The 18,806-nt window shown below is 43.7% G+C and overlaps 2 protein-coding genes across 2 annotated transcripts in view; one reads left to right on the top strand and one right to left on the bottom strand.

Moving 5' to 3' along the window:
- The window catches only part of LOC139159129 (major histocompatibility complex class I-related gene protein-like), a 137,885-nt gene that overhangs the window by 90,823 nt on the left and 28,256 nt on the right, over positions 1–18,806 (top strand). The window lies entirely within an intron of this gene.
- Positions 1,012–10,229, bottom strand: LOC139159685 (major histocompatibility complex class I-related gene protein-like). The gene is made up of 5 exons (XM_070737011.1): positions 10,046–10,229; positions 5,661–5,900; positions 4,861–5,136; positions 1,434–1,721; positions 1,012–1,133 (listed from the first exon to the last, which is right to left on the bottom strand). Exons 1-5 carry the CDS (start codon positions 10,155–10,157, stop codon positions 1,054–1,056), a joined length of 996 nt encoding a protein of 331 aa, XP_070593112.1. The 5' UTR covers positions 10,158–10,229; the 3' UTR covers positions 1,012–1,053.

Here is an 18,806-nt window from a genome sequence, read left to right as displayed (position 1 = left end):
AATTAGATTAAGGAAATAGCATTAGATTAATAACATATACCTAAATTAAAGAGCTAACAGTAAAGATATAATGTTAAAAAATAAGTTTAAAAGCGATGCTGACAATTTAAAAAACATGGGAAAATGTTATCAGTCTGTTAAATGTTATATGTATTAGAATTAAAATCACTCAGGGAAGGGTTTGGAAGGAGAAAGAGGAAGTAGAAGGAATGAGGAGATAGAAGTGGGAAGGGGGAGAGAAGTTAGAAGGTAGATAGGGGAGAAGGAGATAGAGGGAGGGGAGTGTGGGGAAAAGAAAGAAACAGACTGATTAATAATAGCAAGACTAGGTGTAAAAATAGGCTATTGAATTTTGATGGATTGGGAAAGGTGTATGCTATTGATAGACAGTGTTCCCTTGATTTTCGCGGGTTCAAACTTCGCGAATAGCCTATACCACGGTTTTTCAAAAGATATTAATTAAAAAATACATTGCGGATTTTTTCTATACCACGGTTTTTCCTGCACGATGATGTCATACATCATCGCCAAACTAATATTTTTTGCAAATAAATAACAAAAATAATAATTATTGTTAATAAATAATTATGTTTATAAATATCAGGATCACTGTCTTATTCAATGGTGAGTACCAGTAATAATGGTGAGTAAATGGTTGTTAAGAGAATGGGAAATGGTAATTTAGGGTTTTAAAGTGGGAAGGTTTGTGATACTGTCCATAGCCAAAAATGGTGTATTTACTTCCGCATCTCTACTTCACGGAAATTCGAATTTCGTGCACGGTCTCGGAACACATCTCCCACGAAACCCGAGGGAACACTGTAATTCTTAAGGTATATGTTTTGATGTATATATGGGAACTGAGGAGAAAAAATAAAATGTTATTTTTTTAAAAAAGGAAACATGGCTCCACAGCTGCTTCTCCCTTTCTGACTCCTGTTCCAAATGGTGTTTGTGGGAAAGGACCTTGCGCGAGTCATGACTGAAACTCACTCAGGAAAGCTCTGCCATACACACTGGCTCTTAAGATGGGGCGTGTGTCATGGGCATGTTTCACTTACAAATCAGGAAGAGAATTCCAAGTCCCAAGATCACGGTGGCCGCAATTCCCAAAAGAATATGCCATATTGTAGCTAAAGAAGGAGAAACACATGATTAGTCACATGCTGACTTCCCTGAAGTGGAAACACAGGAAAAATGGAAGCATTTCCCAACCAGCCTTGGCCTCCAGGAAGTGCCCCCACCTGAATAAACCCCTCCCCTCAAATGTGAAAGAGAAAATCATTTCTCTCACTAGATGGAGGACTGCGTTTCCCACTCTCTGCCTGAAAACACGAGCAGGTGCAGAGAAAACTGCTTCCCCTCATATGGTAGCATTTGAAACACTGGTGAAAAATCTACCTCTGCATGTCACTACCTCTCAAGTCTCTCACCTGTTTCCCCCCTGAGAGCCAAGACCAGGGGCCTCTGCAAACCTTCGTGCTCCAGGTGACACTGAAAATGGTGCCTCTCCTTGGGGTCGATCTCTATGCTGAGTTGGACATAATAAGTCCCATCTGAGTTGGGAGCCACGTTCCTTTGGAGGGCCTCCTCCTTGCAGACTTCTCCATCTCTGGTCCAGGTGGCCAGAATCCCTTTGGGGTAGAAGCCAAAGGCCTGGCAGATGAGGGTCCCCAGGCTGTCATTCACCACCTTGTGGGTCACCTCCCCCAATGGGGGCGCTGCAGAAATGGCAACAACACAACGTCAGGCTGAAGTCAGAATGTTTGGTGGTCTTGACCTGTCACATTATGCTATGAATTTATGTGCTGATAACATAACTCTTTCTGTGGACAGGGGCGGCATACAAATCTAATAAATAAAACAAAACAATATAAATTGGACTTTTGGCAGTTGAACTTACATTCCTCTGATTTTATTGCTGTTTTTAGCCCATTTCTTTGTAAATAGACAAATATATATAGTGACTTTGCTTCCGAGTCTTCATTGGGGTTTAATTACTGCTAATTAACCAGGCTGGCCAGAACAGAGACCTTCAGGACTAACTTCTTGCTCAGGTACCGTATTTTTCAGAATATAAAACGCACCGGATTATGAGACGTACTTAGATTTTAGAGGAAGAAAACAAGGAAAAAAAGTATTCTGAACCAAGTGGTGTAGTAATACATTATTTAATAAAATACCAGTGTAGAAGAATACTTTTTACAAACTTCAAACTTGACAGCTTTACGACTTGTGGACTTCAACTCCCAGAATTCTTCCTCCAGTCATTTATTTATTTTATTTATTAGATTTATATGCCGCCCCTTTCCGTGGACTCGGGGCGGCTCACAACACAATAAAACAATTCATAACAAATCTAATAATATACAATTTAAAATTTAAAATAGTTAAAAAACCCCATTTTTAAGCAGACATACATACAAACATACCATACATAAATTATATAGGCCCGGGGGAGATATCTCAATTCCCCCATGCCTGACGACAAAGGTGGGTTTTGAGGAGTTTACGAAAGGCATGGAGGATAGGGGCAGTTCTAATCTCTGGGGGGAGCTGGTTCCAGAGAGTCGAGGCCGCCACAGAAAAGGCTCTTCCCCTGGGGCCCGCCAACTGACATTGTTTAGTTGACGGGACCCAGAGAAGGCCGACTCTGTGGGACCTAATCGGTCGCTGGGATTCATGCAGCAGAAGGCGGTCTCAGAGATATTCTGGTCCGATGCCATGAAGGGCTTTATAGGTCATAACCAACACTTTGAATTGTGACCGGAAACTGATCGGCAACCAATGCAGACTGCGGAGTGTTGGTGTAACATGGGCATACCTTGGGAAGCCCATGATTGCTCTCGCAGCTGCATTCTGCACAATCTGAAGTTTCCGAACACTTTTCAAAGGTAGCCCCATGTAGAGAGCATTACAGTAGTCGAACCTCGAGGTGATGAGAGTGTGAGTGACTGTGACCAGTGAGTCCCGGTCCAAATAGGGCCACAACTGGAGATGTAAAGCTGGGTATCATCAGCGTACTGATGATACCTCACCCCATGTGCTTGGATGATCTCACCCAGCGGTTTCATGTAGATATTGAATAGCAGGGGGGAGAGGACTGATCCCTGAGGCACCCCACAAGGGAGAGACCTCAGAGTCGACCTCTGACCCCCCACTAACACTGACTGCGACCGACCAGAGAGGTAGGAGGAGAACCACTGAAGAACAGTGCCTCCCACTTCCAACCCTTCCAGACGGTGCAGAAGGATACTATGGTTGATGGTATCGAAAGATGGTGATGGTATCATGCTAGCTCAGGAATGAGAATTGAAGTCCACAAGTCTTAAACTTGCCAAGTTTGAATACCCTTGCATCCCTAACCCCTAATCCAGGGGTCTTCAAACTTGACAGCCTTAAGACTAGTGGACTTCAACTCCCAGAATTCCAATCATGTTAGATGGGGTAACTAGAAGGCAAAAACAGCCCAATTTTTGTGAAAAATGGGCTGTTTTTCACCCTTTATTCCTGCAAAGGTGGGGTGGGGAAAGGGTCTGGAGAGCCTGCAGGTAGTTTAATTTGTGGTGTTTTTTAAATTAACTTAAACATTAGATTAGATTTGTTTTACATTGTGTTGTTATTGTTGTGAGCCGCCCCGAGTCTGCGGAGAGGGGCGGCATACAAATCTGTTTAAACTTAAACTTAAACTTCTGCATGCTGGGGGATGCAAAAATACCCCAATTTTTGTGAAAAACAGACCATTTGTCTCCCATTCTTCCAGAAAAAATGAGGCATTTTTCCTTCCTCTAGTCCCCAGGAGCTATCTGCAGGCTCTCCAGACCCCATTTTTCACAAAAACAGGAGCATTTTTGCCATTCCCCAGCACCCAAGAGCTCTCTGCAGGCATTGTTGTTGTGAGCCGCTCCGAGTCTTCGGAGAGGGGTGGCATACAAATCTAATTAATAATAATAATAATAATAATAATAATAATAATAATAATAACAACAACAACAACAACAACAATAATAATAATAGAAAAATCAACAGATGATCCAAAGTGCAAACTCTGTAAAGAAACAGATGAAACAATCAATCACATACTCAGCTGCTGCAAAAAGATCGCACAGACTGACTACAAGCATAGACATGATGCTGTGGCACAGATGATCCACTGGAACTTGTGCCGGAACTAACATTTACCAGTGGCAAAGAACTGGTGGGATCATAAGCCCGAAAAAGTGGTCAAAAATGAGCAAGCAAAACTACTGTGGGACTTCTGACTTCAGACTGACTGAATTCTGAAACATAACACACCAGACATTGTGATCGTGGAGAAAAAGAAAGTATGGATCATCGACATCGCAATCCCAGGAGACAGCAGAATTGAGGAGAAGCAGCTAGAGAAATTAATGAAATACGAAGATCTAAAAATCGAGCTGCAACGACTCTGGCATAATCCCATGAAAGTGGTCCCAGTGGTACTTGGCACGCTGGGTGCAGTGCCAAAGGATCTCAGTGGACATTTGAAAACCATCGGAATTGACAAAATCTTCATCTGCCAATTGCAAAAGGCCGCTTTACTGGCATAATTCGCTGCTACATCACGCAGTCCTAGGTGCTTGAGAAGTGCCCGACTGGTAATGAAATGCAAAATCCAGCATAGTGATCTCGTTTGCTGTGTTGTACTGGCATAATAATAATAATAATAATAATAATAATAATAATAATAATAATAATAATAAAAGATTACTTTGTTTTGGTAGGAGATGTGGGATATTTCTAACTCTTTTCTGTCAATAGTTTAAAAAATGGTTTAGGATAATATAAGGAGGAGAGCTTATAGAAACATGCTCCCTGGAGACACTTTTTGCCACTCACCAATTCTCTGCTGAGTCTTGTTTTTGTAGGAGAGGTATCTCTGCAGCCACTCAATGCAGGTCTCCTCCAGGAAGGCTTTGTTTCCCTGAGACCACTTTGGATCATCCTCCCATTCGTCTTTGACCTTCTGGGCCTGGGGCTGAGCTGCCACCCAGGTGAAGGTCTCCTTGTTGAAGCTGATGAAGTCCCTCCCATCGTAGCCATAGCAGAAAAACCCTCCTTTGCTCCCATCTTCCATGATCTCACAGCCCAAAACTGCCTGCCAGGTGTGAAGCTCTGAAGGAGATAGAGAAGGGGTTGGTGTGAATGAAGAGGATCCAGGGTTCCTCTCCTAAACAGCATTGGAGTAGAGTCTACTCCCCTTCCCACCTAGGGAGAGAAACCCAATTTCTCCTTTGCCTCTTTATCACACAAGATGAAATATCTTCTCCTTCAGTTAACCCTTTTCAATTGGGGTCAGGCCATGAAGAATTTGGGGGTCAGAAGGTTGGAAGTGGGGTGTCTTTCCTTTTCAGGAAAGAAGCAAGCAAGCACTTAGGCTTATATACTGCTTCACAGTGCTTTACAGCCCTCTCTAAGCGGTTTACAAAGTCAGCCTCTTGCCCCAACAATCTGACTCCTCATTTTACCCATCTCAGAAGGATGGAAGGCTGAGTCAATCTCGAGCCTGTGACTCAAACTGCCAAATTGCAGGCAGGCAGTACTGCACTCTAACCACTATGACACCAGGGCTCCAGAAAATCTCACTATTATGTTGCTTGCAGGCACTGTTGGCCCAAGATGTCACTGGCTCTGCTCACCTTCAGCCCGGTAGTCTCCTTTTGATAACTTCTCCAGGGCAGCTCTGAAGATCCATTCAGGGGTCAGAAATCTCTCATTCTCAGCCATCCTGGGCACCAGAGGCTCCATCTTCCTGATGAGGCTGTCAAAGCGAGCGATGGGCTGGTCATCCAAATAGCCGCTAATGGAGAACTGAGGCAGCCCCTGGCTGGGCTCGTACAGAAGCAGGTAGGTATAACATAGGGAGTGTAAGAGGGAGCCTGAAGAGGGAAGAGGGAGAATGAGGGAGTCTGCACTGCCGCTCCATCCCCTCCAAGGCTCCAGCATTATAGTGTCACCCAGCTGCCCTCTTTCTGCTCTGTTTGAGAAGGTATCTCTCTTAAGTATTGCCCACAAGATCATATGCCGCAATGTCCTGCCTGTCGGCGACTACTTCAGCTTCAACCACAACAACACAAGAGCACACAACAGATTTAAACGTAATATTAACTGCTCCAAAGTTGACTGTAAAAAATATGACTTCAGTAACTGAGTTGTCGAAGCGTGGAACTCCTTAGTGTCATCCCCAAACCCCCAACACTTTACCCTTGGATTATCCACGGTTGACCTATCCATATTCCTAAGAGGTCAGTAAGGGGCGAGTACAAGTGCACTAGAGTGCCTTCTGTCCCTAATGCTCTCCTCTATCTCTTATACCTTTCTTCTATTCCTATATCTCTTCTTCTATTCTTTCCTTGATATGCTTTATTCCTATATCATCTCTTTTATTCTTTCTTAGATATAGTTTAGTCAGGCATGGGGGAACTGAAACACCTCCCCCGGGGAAGTACAATTTATGCATGTACAATTTATGCATGGTATGTTTGTGTGTGTGTTTGTTAGTAAAATGGGGTTCTTTTTAAATATTTTAAATTATATTTGGATTTGTTATGAATTGTTGTATCTTGCTGTGAGCCGCCCCGAGTCTGCGGAGAGGGGCGGCATACAAATCTAAATAATAAATAAATAAATAAAAATGAGTATCTCCCCTATAACCTTCATTATGTATTTTACTATATGTATACCCACTAAAACCCTCATTGTATATTGGAAAAAATCAATAAAATATAAATGAATGAATGAATGAATGAATGAATGAATGAAGCTAAGGAAGGACAACACCCCCCCCCCCCCCAAGCATCCTTTGGCTGGCCTAAAAAAAAAGGCAGACCCACCTCTGATGAGACCCACCCCGTAGTTTCTCTAGGCCAGTGATTTTCAACCTTTTTTGAGCCGCAGCACATTTTTTACATTTACAAAATCCTGGGGCACACCACCAACCAAAATGATACAAAATGACACTCCAACACAGTAAATATTATACATATATGTCAGTTGAGTGCAGGGGCCTTGGTTCTGTCTGTTTTGATGGTGTATATAGAGATTTGAGCTCTTTAAGAAGATGACCCTTCAGGAGGCCATATACAATATAGATAACATTGTGATGCCTCGGGGGGCCTCTTATAAAAATAAAAACGTCAAATATCTATATAGAATTCTATTCTACAGTATTCTATTCTATTCTACAGTATTCTATTCTATTCTACAGTATTCTATTCTATTCTATTCTATTCCATTCCATTCCAATTCCATTCCATTCCATTCCATCCAGCCCTCCAATCCATCCTACAAAAGCAGCACTGCCCTCTGCTCTCTTCGCCTTTTGCCCTGCGGTCAGCCTGTCCCTCTTCTTTTTCCTCCTCATTGCACCCCGGGCAAACTAGTGCTGGTCTTCCTCCTCTACCTCCAGCACACACGGAGTCTGGCTAAGAGGGCGGTGGGTCCCCGAGGAGGAAGTAACCTCTCCTTCCATCTGTACTCCCCTCTGCTGTCCCCCCACCCAGCTCCACAGCTGCCCAATACGACACGCCTGAGACTCACATAGGGATGAAATAATTGCAAGTAGGAGCAGTGTGGGGAAGCAGGCTGTGGGCGCCGCACCCTGCCGCGAGCCGCCACCACCGCTAAAGCCGTCACCGCTGCCAATGCAGCTGCCATTTTCTTTTTCTTTTTTCTTTTATTTATTTATTTTGTCCAATACACAATGAGGGTTTTAGTAAGTATATATCTATATACACGTAGTAAAATATATGATGAAGGTTATAGAGGAGATACTCATAGTAAAATATATCTATGAAAGAATAGAAAAGAAGATATAGGAATAGAACATATCAATGAAAGAATAGAAGAAGAGATACAGGAATAGAAGAAAGGTATAGGAGATAGAGGAGAACAATAGGACAGGGGATGGAAGGCACTCTAGTGCACTTATACTCGCCCTTTACTGACCTCTTAGGAATCTGGTTAGGTCAACCGTAGATAATCTAAGGGTAAAGTGTTGGGGGTTTGGGGATGACACTATGGAGTCTGGTAATGAGTTCCATGCTTCGACAACTTGGTTACTGAAGTCATATTTTTTACAGTCAAGTTTGGAGCGGTTAATATTCAGTTTAAATCTGTTGTGTGCTCTTGTGTTGTTGTGGTTGAAGCTGAAGTAGTCGCCGACAGGCAGGACGTTGCAGCATGTGATCTTGTGTGCAATACTTAGATCTTGTTTAAGGCGTCTTAGTTCTTGCTTCCATCTCCTTTTCCTCCCATTGTTCCACCCCCCGCCCATGGTTGGAGAAGGTGGGAAAGCTGAGGGGGACTGCCGCGTGCACCCTGTCAATCATGCACATGTAGGACCTTGCCAGGCGGATTGCAGGGCAGGGAGCCACAGCTCTTTGCCAGCCCAAGGAGCGGGAGAAGAGAAGCGTGACTGATGCTCTTTTGCAGGGTGGTGGCTTACGGAAGTTCCGGGGAAGGGCAGGTGAACAAAAGTTGAGCGGAAAAAGTGGGAATATGCGGCGCACAACAGTGGTGGAAGGTCACGGGAAGAGGGAAGCCGGCTTTAATTTAATTTAATTTAATTTAATTTAATTGGAGTTGTATGCCGCCCCTCTCCGAAGACTGAGGTGATGGACTGAAGTGGGTGGCTAGGGACGAAGGAGGCGCAGCAAGGGTCTGCGTCTAAATGTCCCATTCTACTTCCGTGCTGGGAAAAATTAAAATAAAAGAAATAAAAGAAATAAAAGAAGGTTGCAAGCTCTTCTCCAAAGAGCCCCTTCTGTCTGTCCCCCCACTCCTCCTTGAACTTCTGGGCCTGGTGCTGAGCTGCCACCCAAGTGTGGGTCTCCTTGTCGAAGCTGATGAAGTCCCTCCCATCGTAGCCATAGCAGAAAAACCCTCCTTTGCTCCCATCTTCCATGATCTCACAGCCCAAAACCTCTTGCCAGGTGTGAAGCCCTGAAGGAGATGCAGAAGGGGTTGGTGTGAATGGAGAGGATACAGGGTTCCTCTCCTAGACAGCATCAGCATCTCAACTAGCAAATGCTCTGTCCTACACATTGGGAAGAAGAATCTGAACTCCAAATACGAACTGAATAATAAAATTATCACAGATAATCCCCACTCGGTTAAAGACCTTGGTATACTAATATCAAAAGATTTAAGTGCCAAAGCCCACTGCAACAATATAGCCAAGAAGGCTTCAAGAGTTGTAAATCTAATCCTACGTAGCTTCTGCTCTGGCAATCTCACACTACTTACCAGAGCTTACAAAACTTTTGCCAGACCCATCCTCGAATACAGCTCATCTGTTTGGAACCCATATCACATCTCAGACATTAACACCCTTGAAAATGTCCAAAGATACTTCACCAGAAGAGCCCTTCACTCCTCCACTCAAAACAGAATACCCTACGAGACTAGACTTTCAATCCTGGGCCTAGAAAGTATAGAACTAAGACGCCTTAAACAAGATCTAAGTATTGCCCACAAGATCATATGCTGCAACGTCCTGCCTGTTGGTGACTACTTCAGCTTCAACCACAACAACAGAAGAGGCAAAATTTTTCTGAACCCCGGGTTCGTATCTCGGGTTGTTCGTAAGACAAGGGGTTCGTATCTTGTATTTTACTATGTATACATAGATATATACCCACTAAAACCCTCATTGTGTATTGGACTAGATAGATAGATAGATAGATAGATAGATAGATAGATAGATAGATAGATAGATAGATAGATAGATAGGTGATAGATTGATAGATTGATAGATAAACAAACAAAAAACAAACAAAAAAATAAATAAATAAAGAGTCTGGGGAGAGAAACCCGATTCCTTTTCCTGCCCCTTATCACAAAAGGAGAAACATTTTTACTTCAATTAACCCTTTTTGGCTGATCTCAGGCAATGTAGAATTTCTAGGTGAAGGAGAAAATTGGGGAGGATGGTGTATGTGTGTGGTGGGGTGTTTTTCCTTTTCAGGCAAGAAAATCTCCTGCAATCAATGGGGGGTTCAAGGATGACACTGCCTCTGCTCACCTTTAACCTGCTGGTTCCGTTTTGGAAATTTCTGGTCAGCCCTGAAGACCCACTCAGGGGAAAGAAAGGCCTCCTTCTCTGCTTCCTCCATCCAACGCACCAAAGGCTCCATCTTCCTGGTGAGGCTGTCAAAGCGAGCAATGGGCTGATTATCCAGGTAGCTCCTAAGGGAGAACTGAGACAGTCCCCAGCTGGACTTTGGCAGATGCAGGTAGAAGTAGCACAGGGGTGCGAGGGAGAGCCTAGAAAGTGGGAGAGAAAAGAGTAGAATTGGAGGGTCTGCCCTGCAGCTCCATCCCCTCTAAGATCTTATAGGCTCTTGTCTATCTAATATGCTCCTTCTGCCCTTTTGGACCCTTGGGGTTCCCAGCCTGACGTTTGAGGGCCTGATCTCCATGGCAACCCCCCTCCCATACACATTTCTGCCCATGTTCTGTCGAGCTCTCTGGTAGAATCCTCCCAAAAATGCACAGATACAATTTCAGACACACACACGTTTGAAAATTCAAAACAATGTTCTTTATAATGAAAATTTACTTAAACCAAGCCCTCTTTTGGGATAGCAAAGAGCACTGGTCTCCAAACAAACTGGTAATTTGTGATACTTAGCTTGCAGTTGTGAGGCAATTCAGTCCTTCTTTTTTCACAAAGTGAAACACACTTTGCCCTGGTTTAGTTTCAAAGTGGGGAAAAATCAGCACACAAAAGGTCCAAGTCAGGAAAGCAGTCACGAAACACAACAATCAGATAATCCTCCACAATGGCCAAACCCACAGGCTGCTATTTCTAGTAGCCTCACTAATGACCACAGCCCCACCCAACCACAGGTGGCCTCATTTTCTTTGATAATAATCTCTCAGCTGTTGTTGCCTATGCATCGCTCTCTGCATGCGTGGCTGTATCATTAATTCTTGTTCTGAATCCAAGGAGGAGAGAGATAATTGATCTCCTTCTGAGCTGTCTGCCACACTCTCTTCCTCCCTGTCACTCATGTCTTCTTGGTCAGAGGAGCCTTCATCAGCAGATTCCATGGGGGGGGGGCAAAACAGACATGCAGCATGTGGATGTCTCCCCCACATCCACAGTCCTTGGGGCAGGAGCTGGGCCAGAGCTAACCACAATAGCCCATAAATAAAGGGCTTCGAAAATATTTACTACCACACTGTGGGTGTGGCTTATGCATTTTCTTTCAACACCTTTCAGTGCAAATTGAGTGCTTTGGGAGTGGGGTTTCATTTTTTCTTTTTTAAAAAAATATTTTTTATTAATTTTCTCAAACAAACATAACAAACACAACATATAACATTTAGTGGAGCTACAGTTGCTCCGCTCAAAATAGAAGTCTTCATTATCTAAAAAGAAGAAAGATCTTATTGTTGTTTAACACGTCTACAAAATATATAAAAATATCTACTATAAGGCACTACATAAAAACACATCTAAAAGTTTATAAGGATATATATAGACATTCTTAATTTGTAGATTAAATCAAACTAAAATAAAGAAGATAAGAGAAAAAAATTACATTTATATTATAGATAATCACAATCTAATACGCTTTCACTATTAAGTTCAAATTTTCAAAGTAATATAACAACAAGATTATCTCTTTTTCTTTTTATCCCACCAAGTATATACTTTCTGCCAGATATCATAAAATTCTGAGTCTTGATTCATTTTTTCTACCCCACTGCGTGTCCCCCCCCCTCGGGGCAGCAGCCCACCCCTGCTGCCCACCCCAGTAAGAGTCAGGTAGGCTCTATTTGCATGGAAGGTAACAACAGAGTTGCAGAACTGACCGCTCCCCAAAGAGGAAACTTATCCAAAGGAGAGGAATGTTTGCTGACCAAGGAGGTGCCAGATGAAATGTAAGGACCTCCTGGCCCATTGCCCAGAAATGAGAAAGAAGGACGCTTGAAGGACAGAAGGGCTGAGGTGTGAAACCTCTCTTTTCACTGTTTCTCCCTCCCCCCCCCCGTCGCAAACTCACGGTGAAAAGCCCCAAGAACAAAGGACCCCAGCGCCGCCCCCAAGACAAAGAGGGGCGCCTGGTGCAGCGGCATCGCCCTCCTACAACGCGCGCCTTTGCACCTGCCTTTCGTTAAGGACAAGTCGCTTAGGCGCCGGCCCAGTTCGAGTCCCGTCCGGATCCTCAGAAAAGGTCCAACTCTGCCAAAATTCTCCGGGTCTGTGGAAGAAGAGAGAAAACTGCGCTACTCCCTTGCAATCTCCTGGAGGAAGGAGAGATGGGGGGAGGGAGGAGAGGGTGCGAGAGAGAGAGTGAGAGAGACAGAGACAGAGAGACAAATACAGAGAGAGGGGGGAGAGAAAGACAGAGAAAGAGAGAGAGGGAAAGAGAGGGAGAAAAAGACACAGAGAGAGGGGGAGAGAGAAAGATACACAGAGAGAGAGAGAGAAAGAGAGAGGGGGGGAAAGAGGGGGAGAAGAGACACAGAGAGAGGGGGAGAGAGAAAGAGAGAGAGAGGGAAAGAGAGGGGAATAAGAGACACAGAGAGAGGGGGAGAGAGAAAGACAGAGAGAAAGAGAGAGGGGGGAAAGAGAGGAGGAGAAGAGACACAGAGAGAGGGGGAGAGAGAAAGAGACAGAGAAAGAGAGGGGGGGAGAAAGACAAAGAGAGAGGGGGGAAGAGAGGGGGAGAAGAGACACAGAGAGGGGGGAGAGAGAAAGAGACAGATACAGAGGGGAGAGGAAACGAAGGGGTATTATGAGACGCTGCCCTCAACCGGACCCCGCTTTCTTCCACCAAAGGCCCCGGGAGACTCGTAAAAGAGCCGCGCTTTTTAATTTTTTTCCTTTTATGCTTCTCACCTCCGCAGCCGCCGCCACCGCCGAGCTCAGGAGCAAAGAGGGGCAAAATGAGCACTTGCAGCTGGATCTGCACACACCCTCGCCCCGCCCCCTCCGAGCTCCTTTGAAGTTCACCACCTGGGTTCGCTAGGGAAGTAATAAAAGTTTGTTTTTCATGGCAATAAAAAGCGAAAAATCGGTGAGAAGCCGCAACTGTTTATCTTTAACCTTTCCCGCAACAGCTAAGCGTATGTTTGTAGGGTCCCCTTGAGTACCATTTGTTGGGGGTCAAGGGAAAGGGAGGGTTTTGCCTTCTCTTTCTGCTCAAGATCCCCATGTACAATTGGTGGGCCACTGCGTGACACAAAATGCTGGACCCAATGGGCTTTGGCCCGATTCAGCTTGGCTCTTCTTATGTTCTTAGCTAAATGAGTTTTGCCGCATTTTATGATTTTCCTCAGCTCATTCATTGAATATTTCTGCAGTTATTGATTAAGATCAATAACACGGTCGTTAAGTGAATCTGGCTTCCTCCTTGACTTTGCTGGTCTGAAGGTCGCAAAAGGGGATCCTGTGACCCAGGGACACGGCAAACCGTCATAAATGTGAATTAGTGGCCAAGAATCCTAATGGAAATCACGTGACCATGGGTATGCTGCAACGGTCATATGTGTGCAAAGGGTCACTCATAAGTCCCTTTTTTGTCCCATTGTAACTTGCAACGGTCAACAAATGAACCGCTGGCTGGGGAATTCTGGAAGTTGAAGTCCACATATCTTCAAGTGAGCAAGGTTGGGAAACACTGATCTATAGAGTGCGCATTCTCCGGGGAGACAGCTGGGCTTGTTAGCTTTCAGGAGGGAAACGGAGGGCGGCGAGGCTCCAGGGACACAAACGCTTGCAGAGCCGCTTTGGCGGCGGAAGGAGGCAAGAGCCGGCTCATCTGTGGAGGAAGCACCGAAAGGAGGCGCAGAGTCGGGAGATGAGAAGGGAGGCTAGTAGGAGGGAGCTCCGCGCCCGACGGGAGTGACTGTATGAGATCTCCCCCCACCTTCCTAAAATATCCTTTGGTCTAAATGAATGAATGGATCGATCGATCTTTTTTTTTTTTATTGGAGAGAGTTGTCAGGTCATATTGGTTGAGCTGCAATAAATTGTGCAGCTGTTTGGTAAAGAGCGCGAAACCATTGCCGAAATTCACACATTGGTATTCAACGGGGCGGGGGGGGGGGCAATCTACGCGTCTGTCTTTTTCTAGTATTTTTCGTTTTGTTTCCTGTAGTTCTCGTTCTTGTTTCCTTTGGCATCTTAACTTTCAAGGTAATAATTTAGAAATACTGTATATTAATAAATCTTTCATTAGCACCAAAGGGACCTCACAACTTCAACCTTAGACTTTCTACCGTGGACCCCTCCCCATTCCTAAGAGGTCTGTAAGGGGCGTGCATAAGTACACCATCGCGCCTACCGCCCCGCCCCTATCCTATATCCCTGTTTATTTGTGTCCATTTCATGTTTATAATTATATCTGTAATCTTACACATGCTTAACAAAAATAAATTTAAAAAATAAATAAAACTACTGGTAGCAAAGGAAAAGGGGGAGTCCCTCCCTTCCCATTTCCTTCTGAGGGAATGAGGTCGTTCAGGTGCTAAGAATTGTTAGAGTCAAATGGAAAGAAAACAGACTCTGCCTGGGGCGTTTCTTCTCCTCCTGCCGGGATTTGATTCTTCAAGCTGGGGACAAGCCCGATTTGGTCTAGATTCCAGGCCCAGGTGATGCCTGTCAGATATATAAAAATATCTATTATAAGACACTACATAAAAACACATCTAAAAGCTTATAAGGATATATATAGAAATTCTTAATTTGTAGATTAAATCAAACTAAAATAAAGAACATAAGAGAAAAAGAAATTACATTTATATTATAGATAATCACAATCTAATACGCTTTTACTATTAAGTTCAAATTTTCAAAGTAATATAACATCAAGCTTATCTCTTTTACTTTGTATCCCACCAAGTATATACCTTCTGCCAGATGTCATAGAATTTTGAGTCAGGTAGACTCTATTTGCATGGAAGGTAACAGCAGAGTTGCAGAACTGAAGGCTCCCCAGAGAGCAAACTTATCCAAAGGAGGGGAATGTTTGCTGACCAAGGAGGTGCCAGATGAAATGTAAGGACCTCCTGGCCCATTGCCCAGAAAGGAGAAAAAGGACGCTTGAAGGATAGAAGGGCTGAGGTGTGAAACCTCTCTTTCCCCTCCCCCCCACCGTCACAAAGTCTCCGTGAAAAGCCCCAAGAACAAAGGACCCCAACGCTGTCCCGAAGAGCGGGAGGGGCGCCTGGTGCAGCAGCATTGCCCTCCAACAACACGCGCCTTTGCGCCGAGAACAAGTTAAGGACAAGTCGCTGGCTGGATGAGATCTCCCCCCACCTTCCTAAAATATCCTTTGGTCTAAATGAATGAATGGATTGATCGATCAATATTTTTTTAATTGGAGAGAGTTGTCAGGTTGTATTGGTTGAACTGCAATAAATTGTGCAGCTGTTTGGTAAAAGCGCGAAACCATTGCCAAAATTCACATATTGGTATTCAACGGGGAGGGGGGGCAATCTACGCGTCTGTCATTTTCTAATATTTTTTGTTTTGTTTCTTGTAGTTCTCGTTCTTGTTTCCTGTGGCATCTTAACTTTCAAGGTAATAATTTAGAAATATATCGATAAATCTTTCATTAGCATCAAAGGGACTTCACAACTTCAGCCTTAGACTTTCTACCGTGGACCCCTCCCCATTCGTAAAGGGTCTGTAAGGGGCGTGCACAGGGCCGCCATCAAGAATTTTGGGGCCCCATACCGCCTAAGTGTCTGCCCCCCCGCCATTTTAAAACTACTTTATTTTGCGACATACCAATTATGTATTAAATTTACCTTTCAAAAAAAAATTAAACCCTGCCACTACAACAAGGTACACTTGTTTGACAGATTAATAATATGTTAATAACACAGAAAATATATTCAAGTGAAATCAACATATTACATACATATAAATAAATTACCAGAACAGTGCAAATACACCAAATTAATAAAATATTATTAATTTTGCCATCAACAATATTAAAAGCAGCAATAAGATGGCACAAAGAATAAAGACAAAATACTCCTGCATCACACTAGAAAAATATTTATTTTCACAATAATACCAATAAATAACAGATAACCAGAAGATAAATTATACGCAATAATGTTTAAAACTATACGTAAACTCCACCATAGGTGTAAAAAGCACAGTGCAAGAAAAAAGAAGAGAAAGAGGAGGGAAGAGCAAAAAAACCTTTCCCTCTTCTTCTCATTAACCTCTCCACCTATCTCCTTATAGCATTTTCCAAAGTTTGTAAAATTTTAAAATTGCTTTATAAAAAAGAACATACTCTCATGTATCATCAAATCCATATTATGAAGCAAATGTACCTGCTATTGAGTTCCATAACTTAATATATTTAAGCTTTTAAATGTGTAATGTATAGTCTCTTAACAAATAGCATGTCCATGGCTCTAAAAACAACACCTTTTCTTTCTCTTTTCATCTTTCTTCTTCTTTTCCTAGGATGTTATCATATCTATTAAGCATATGGTGAGATATTACTGTGTATGCATTTAATATAATTTAGAAGGTAAAATGTAAAATGACCAACTCCCACTTCAGATCTTCTCAGCACAAGTTTCAAAATATGATGTAGTTGTTTGTTTTTTGAAAAGTCCTTAGTACCCAGCTTCTCCTTTGCATATTCAAATCTTCCCACTTCTCACAATGCTTGCTTCTCGAATCCAGGATGGTGTTTGCTTCTCAAATCTAAAATGGTGAGACGGCTCCAAAAAACATGTCAACTCCAAAGCAACACATCTTTTCCTCACACTTAGAAGGGAACAATTTCAAAAAAAATCTAACACCATAATCAAAATGTATACCAAATTAGCTCTGATCCAAACTCCATCTTTAACAGCTATGAAGCTCTTCAGGCAGAATAGAGAAAATTAGGCATTTTTGCTGATCTGTGCTCTTGCCTGGTCCCAATTGTAACAATTTTGCAACTGAATCCAATTACCTTCCTTAGCATACCAGCACACGTTCAATTGCCGCCCCCCCCCCTAATTTCTCAATTTGGCCGGGCCCCTGACGCCAGTACCGGTAATACTGCCCTATCGGCGGCCCTGGGCGTGCATAAGTACACCACCGCGCCTACCGCCCCTATCCTAATATCCCTGTTTATTTGTATCCATTTCATGTTTAGAATTATATCTGTAATCTTACACATGCTTGACAAAAAGAAATTTAAAAAATAAATACAAATACTGGTAGCAAAGGAAAAGGGGGGAGTCCCTCCCTTCCCATTTCCTTCTGAGGGAATGAGGTCGTTCAGGTGCTAAGAATTTTTAGAGTCATATGGAAAGAGAACCGACTCTGCCTGGGGCGTTTCTTCTCCTCAGGCTGGATTGGATCCTTCAAGCTGGGGGCAAGCCCGATTTGGTCTAGATTCCAGGCCCAGGTGATGCCTGTCAGTGCTCCATGGCCCTTGGGAGGCTGAAGTTCACCCTCAGCCCTAGAAGCTCATTTCTCAGCTCAGCCTACCTCGCCGGGTTCTTGTGTGGACAAATGGAAAGAAATTCCATTTCCTGGAATACTTGGAATACTGCATTCAGTTTTGGTCGCCAGGATGCAAAAAGGATGTTGAGACTCTAAAACAAGTGCAGAGAAGGGCAACAAAGATCATTAGGGAACTAGAGGCTAAAACATATGAATAACTGTTGCAGGAACTGGGCATGGCTAGTTTAATGAAAAGAAGGACCAGGGGAGACATGATAGCAGTGTTCCAATATTTCAGGGGTTGCCACAAGGAGTCAGCCTATTCTCCAAAGTACCTGGGGGTAGAACAAGAAGCAATGGATGGAAACTAAACAAGGAGAGAAGTAACTTAGAACTAAAGGAGAAATTTCCTGACAATTAAAACAATTAATCAGTGGAACAGCTTGCCTCCAGAAGTTGTGAATGTTCCAATGCTGGAAGTTTTTAAGAAGATGTTGGATAACCACCTGTCTGAAGTAGAGTTTCCTGTGTAAGCAGGGGGTTGGACTAGAAGACCTCCAAGGTCCCTTCCAACTCTGTTGTTGTTGTTGTTATTGTTGTTGTTGTTATAAATGCTTTTATTAGGGGATCCTTGGCTGAGTGGGTTCTTGTAGGACAGAGTGTCTCTAGGAAGAGGCTGTGCCCCATTCAAAATACAGAGAATCCTGTACAAAAGGGATGGGAAGGAAATCCCCCTCCCTCACCCACGTCCACATTTGGAGGACTCCCATGGCTTCTTTCCAAGGGCCAATTAGAGCCTTAAGATCTCCTCCCTTCTACACTTGCTGGTTTGCACAGCTACAGTTTGTCCTATTTGCTTGCAGGAAGGTAGGGAGGGGAGAAGTCTTTCTGGGCACCAATGGCAGCCCGGAGAATTGGAGGGAGGAGGGAAACAACCCTGGGAGAGGTGTTATAAAAGCAGTGTTGTTTTCTTTCTTTTATTCCTAGTCTTTGAATGGGGAAAAAACTTTTATTGAATGCAGGGGAGTGTGAACTGGTCCCTTTGATGGCAGGTGCTGATGGAACCACCACCCCTCTTGCTCCTGTGGGCAGCGCTGGGGTCCTTGGTGCTGGTGGGCCGAGGTGGTGAGTTTCTGGAAAGATTTGGGACCTGGTGGGAAGACACTGAAGCGGGTGGGGGAGTGGGAGAGAGAAATCATGTTTTGTCTGTATGTCTCCTCCTAAGATGTCAGTAAGGGACAAGTACAAGTGCACTAGAGTGCCTTCCGTCCCCTGTCCTATTGCTCTCATATATCTCCTATACCTTTCTTCTATTCCTATATCTCTTCTTCTATTCTTTCATTGATATGTTCTATTCCTATAA

The sequence above is a fragment of the Erythrolamprus reginae genome, chromosome 2, assembly GCF_031021105.1.
Source record: "Erythrolamprus reginae isolate rEryReg1 chromosome 2, rEryReg1.hap1, whole genome shotgun sequence".
NCBI classification, from domain to species: Eukaryota; Metazoa; Chordata; class Lepidosauria; order Squamata; family Dipsadidae; genus Erythrolamprus; species Erythrolamprus reginae.
This window is presented reverse-complemented; position numbering and strand designations above follow the sequence as displayed.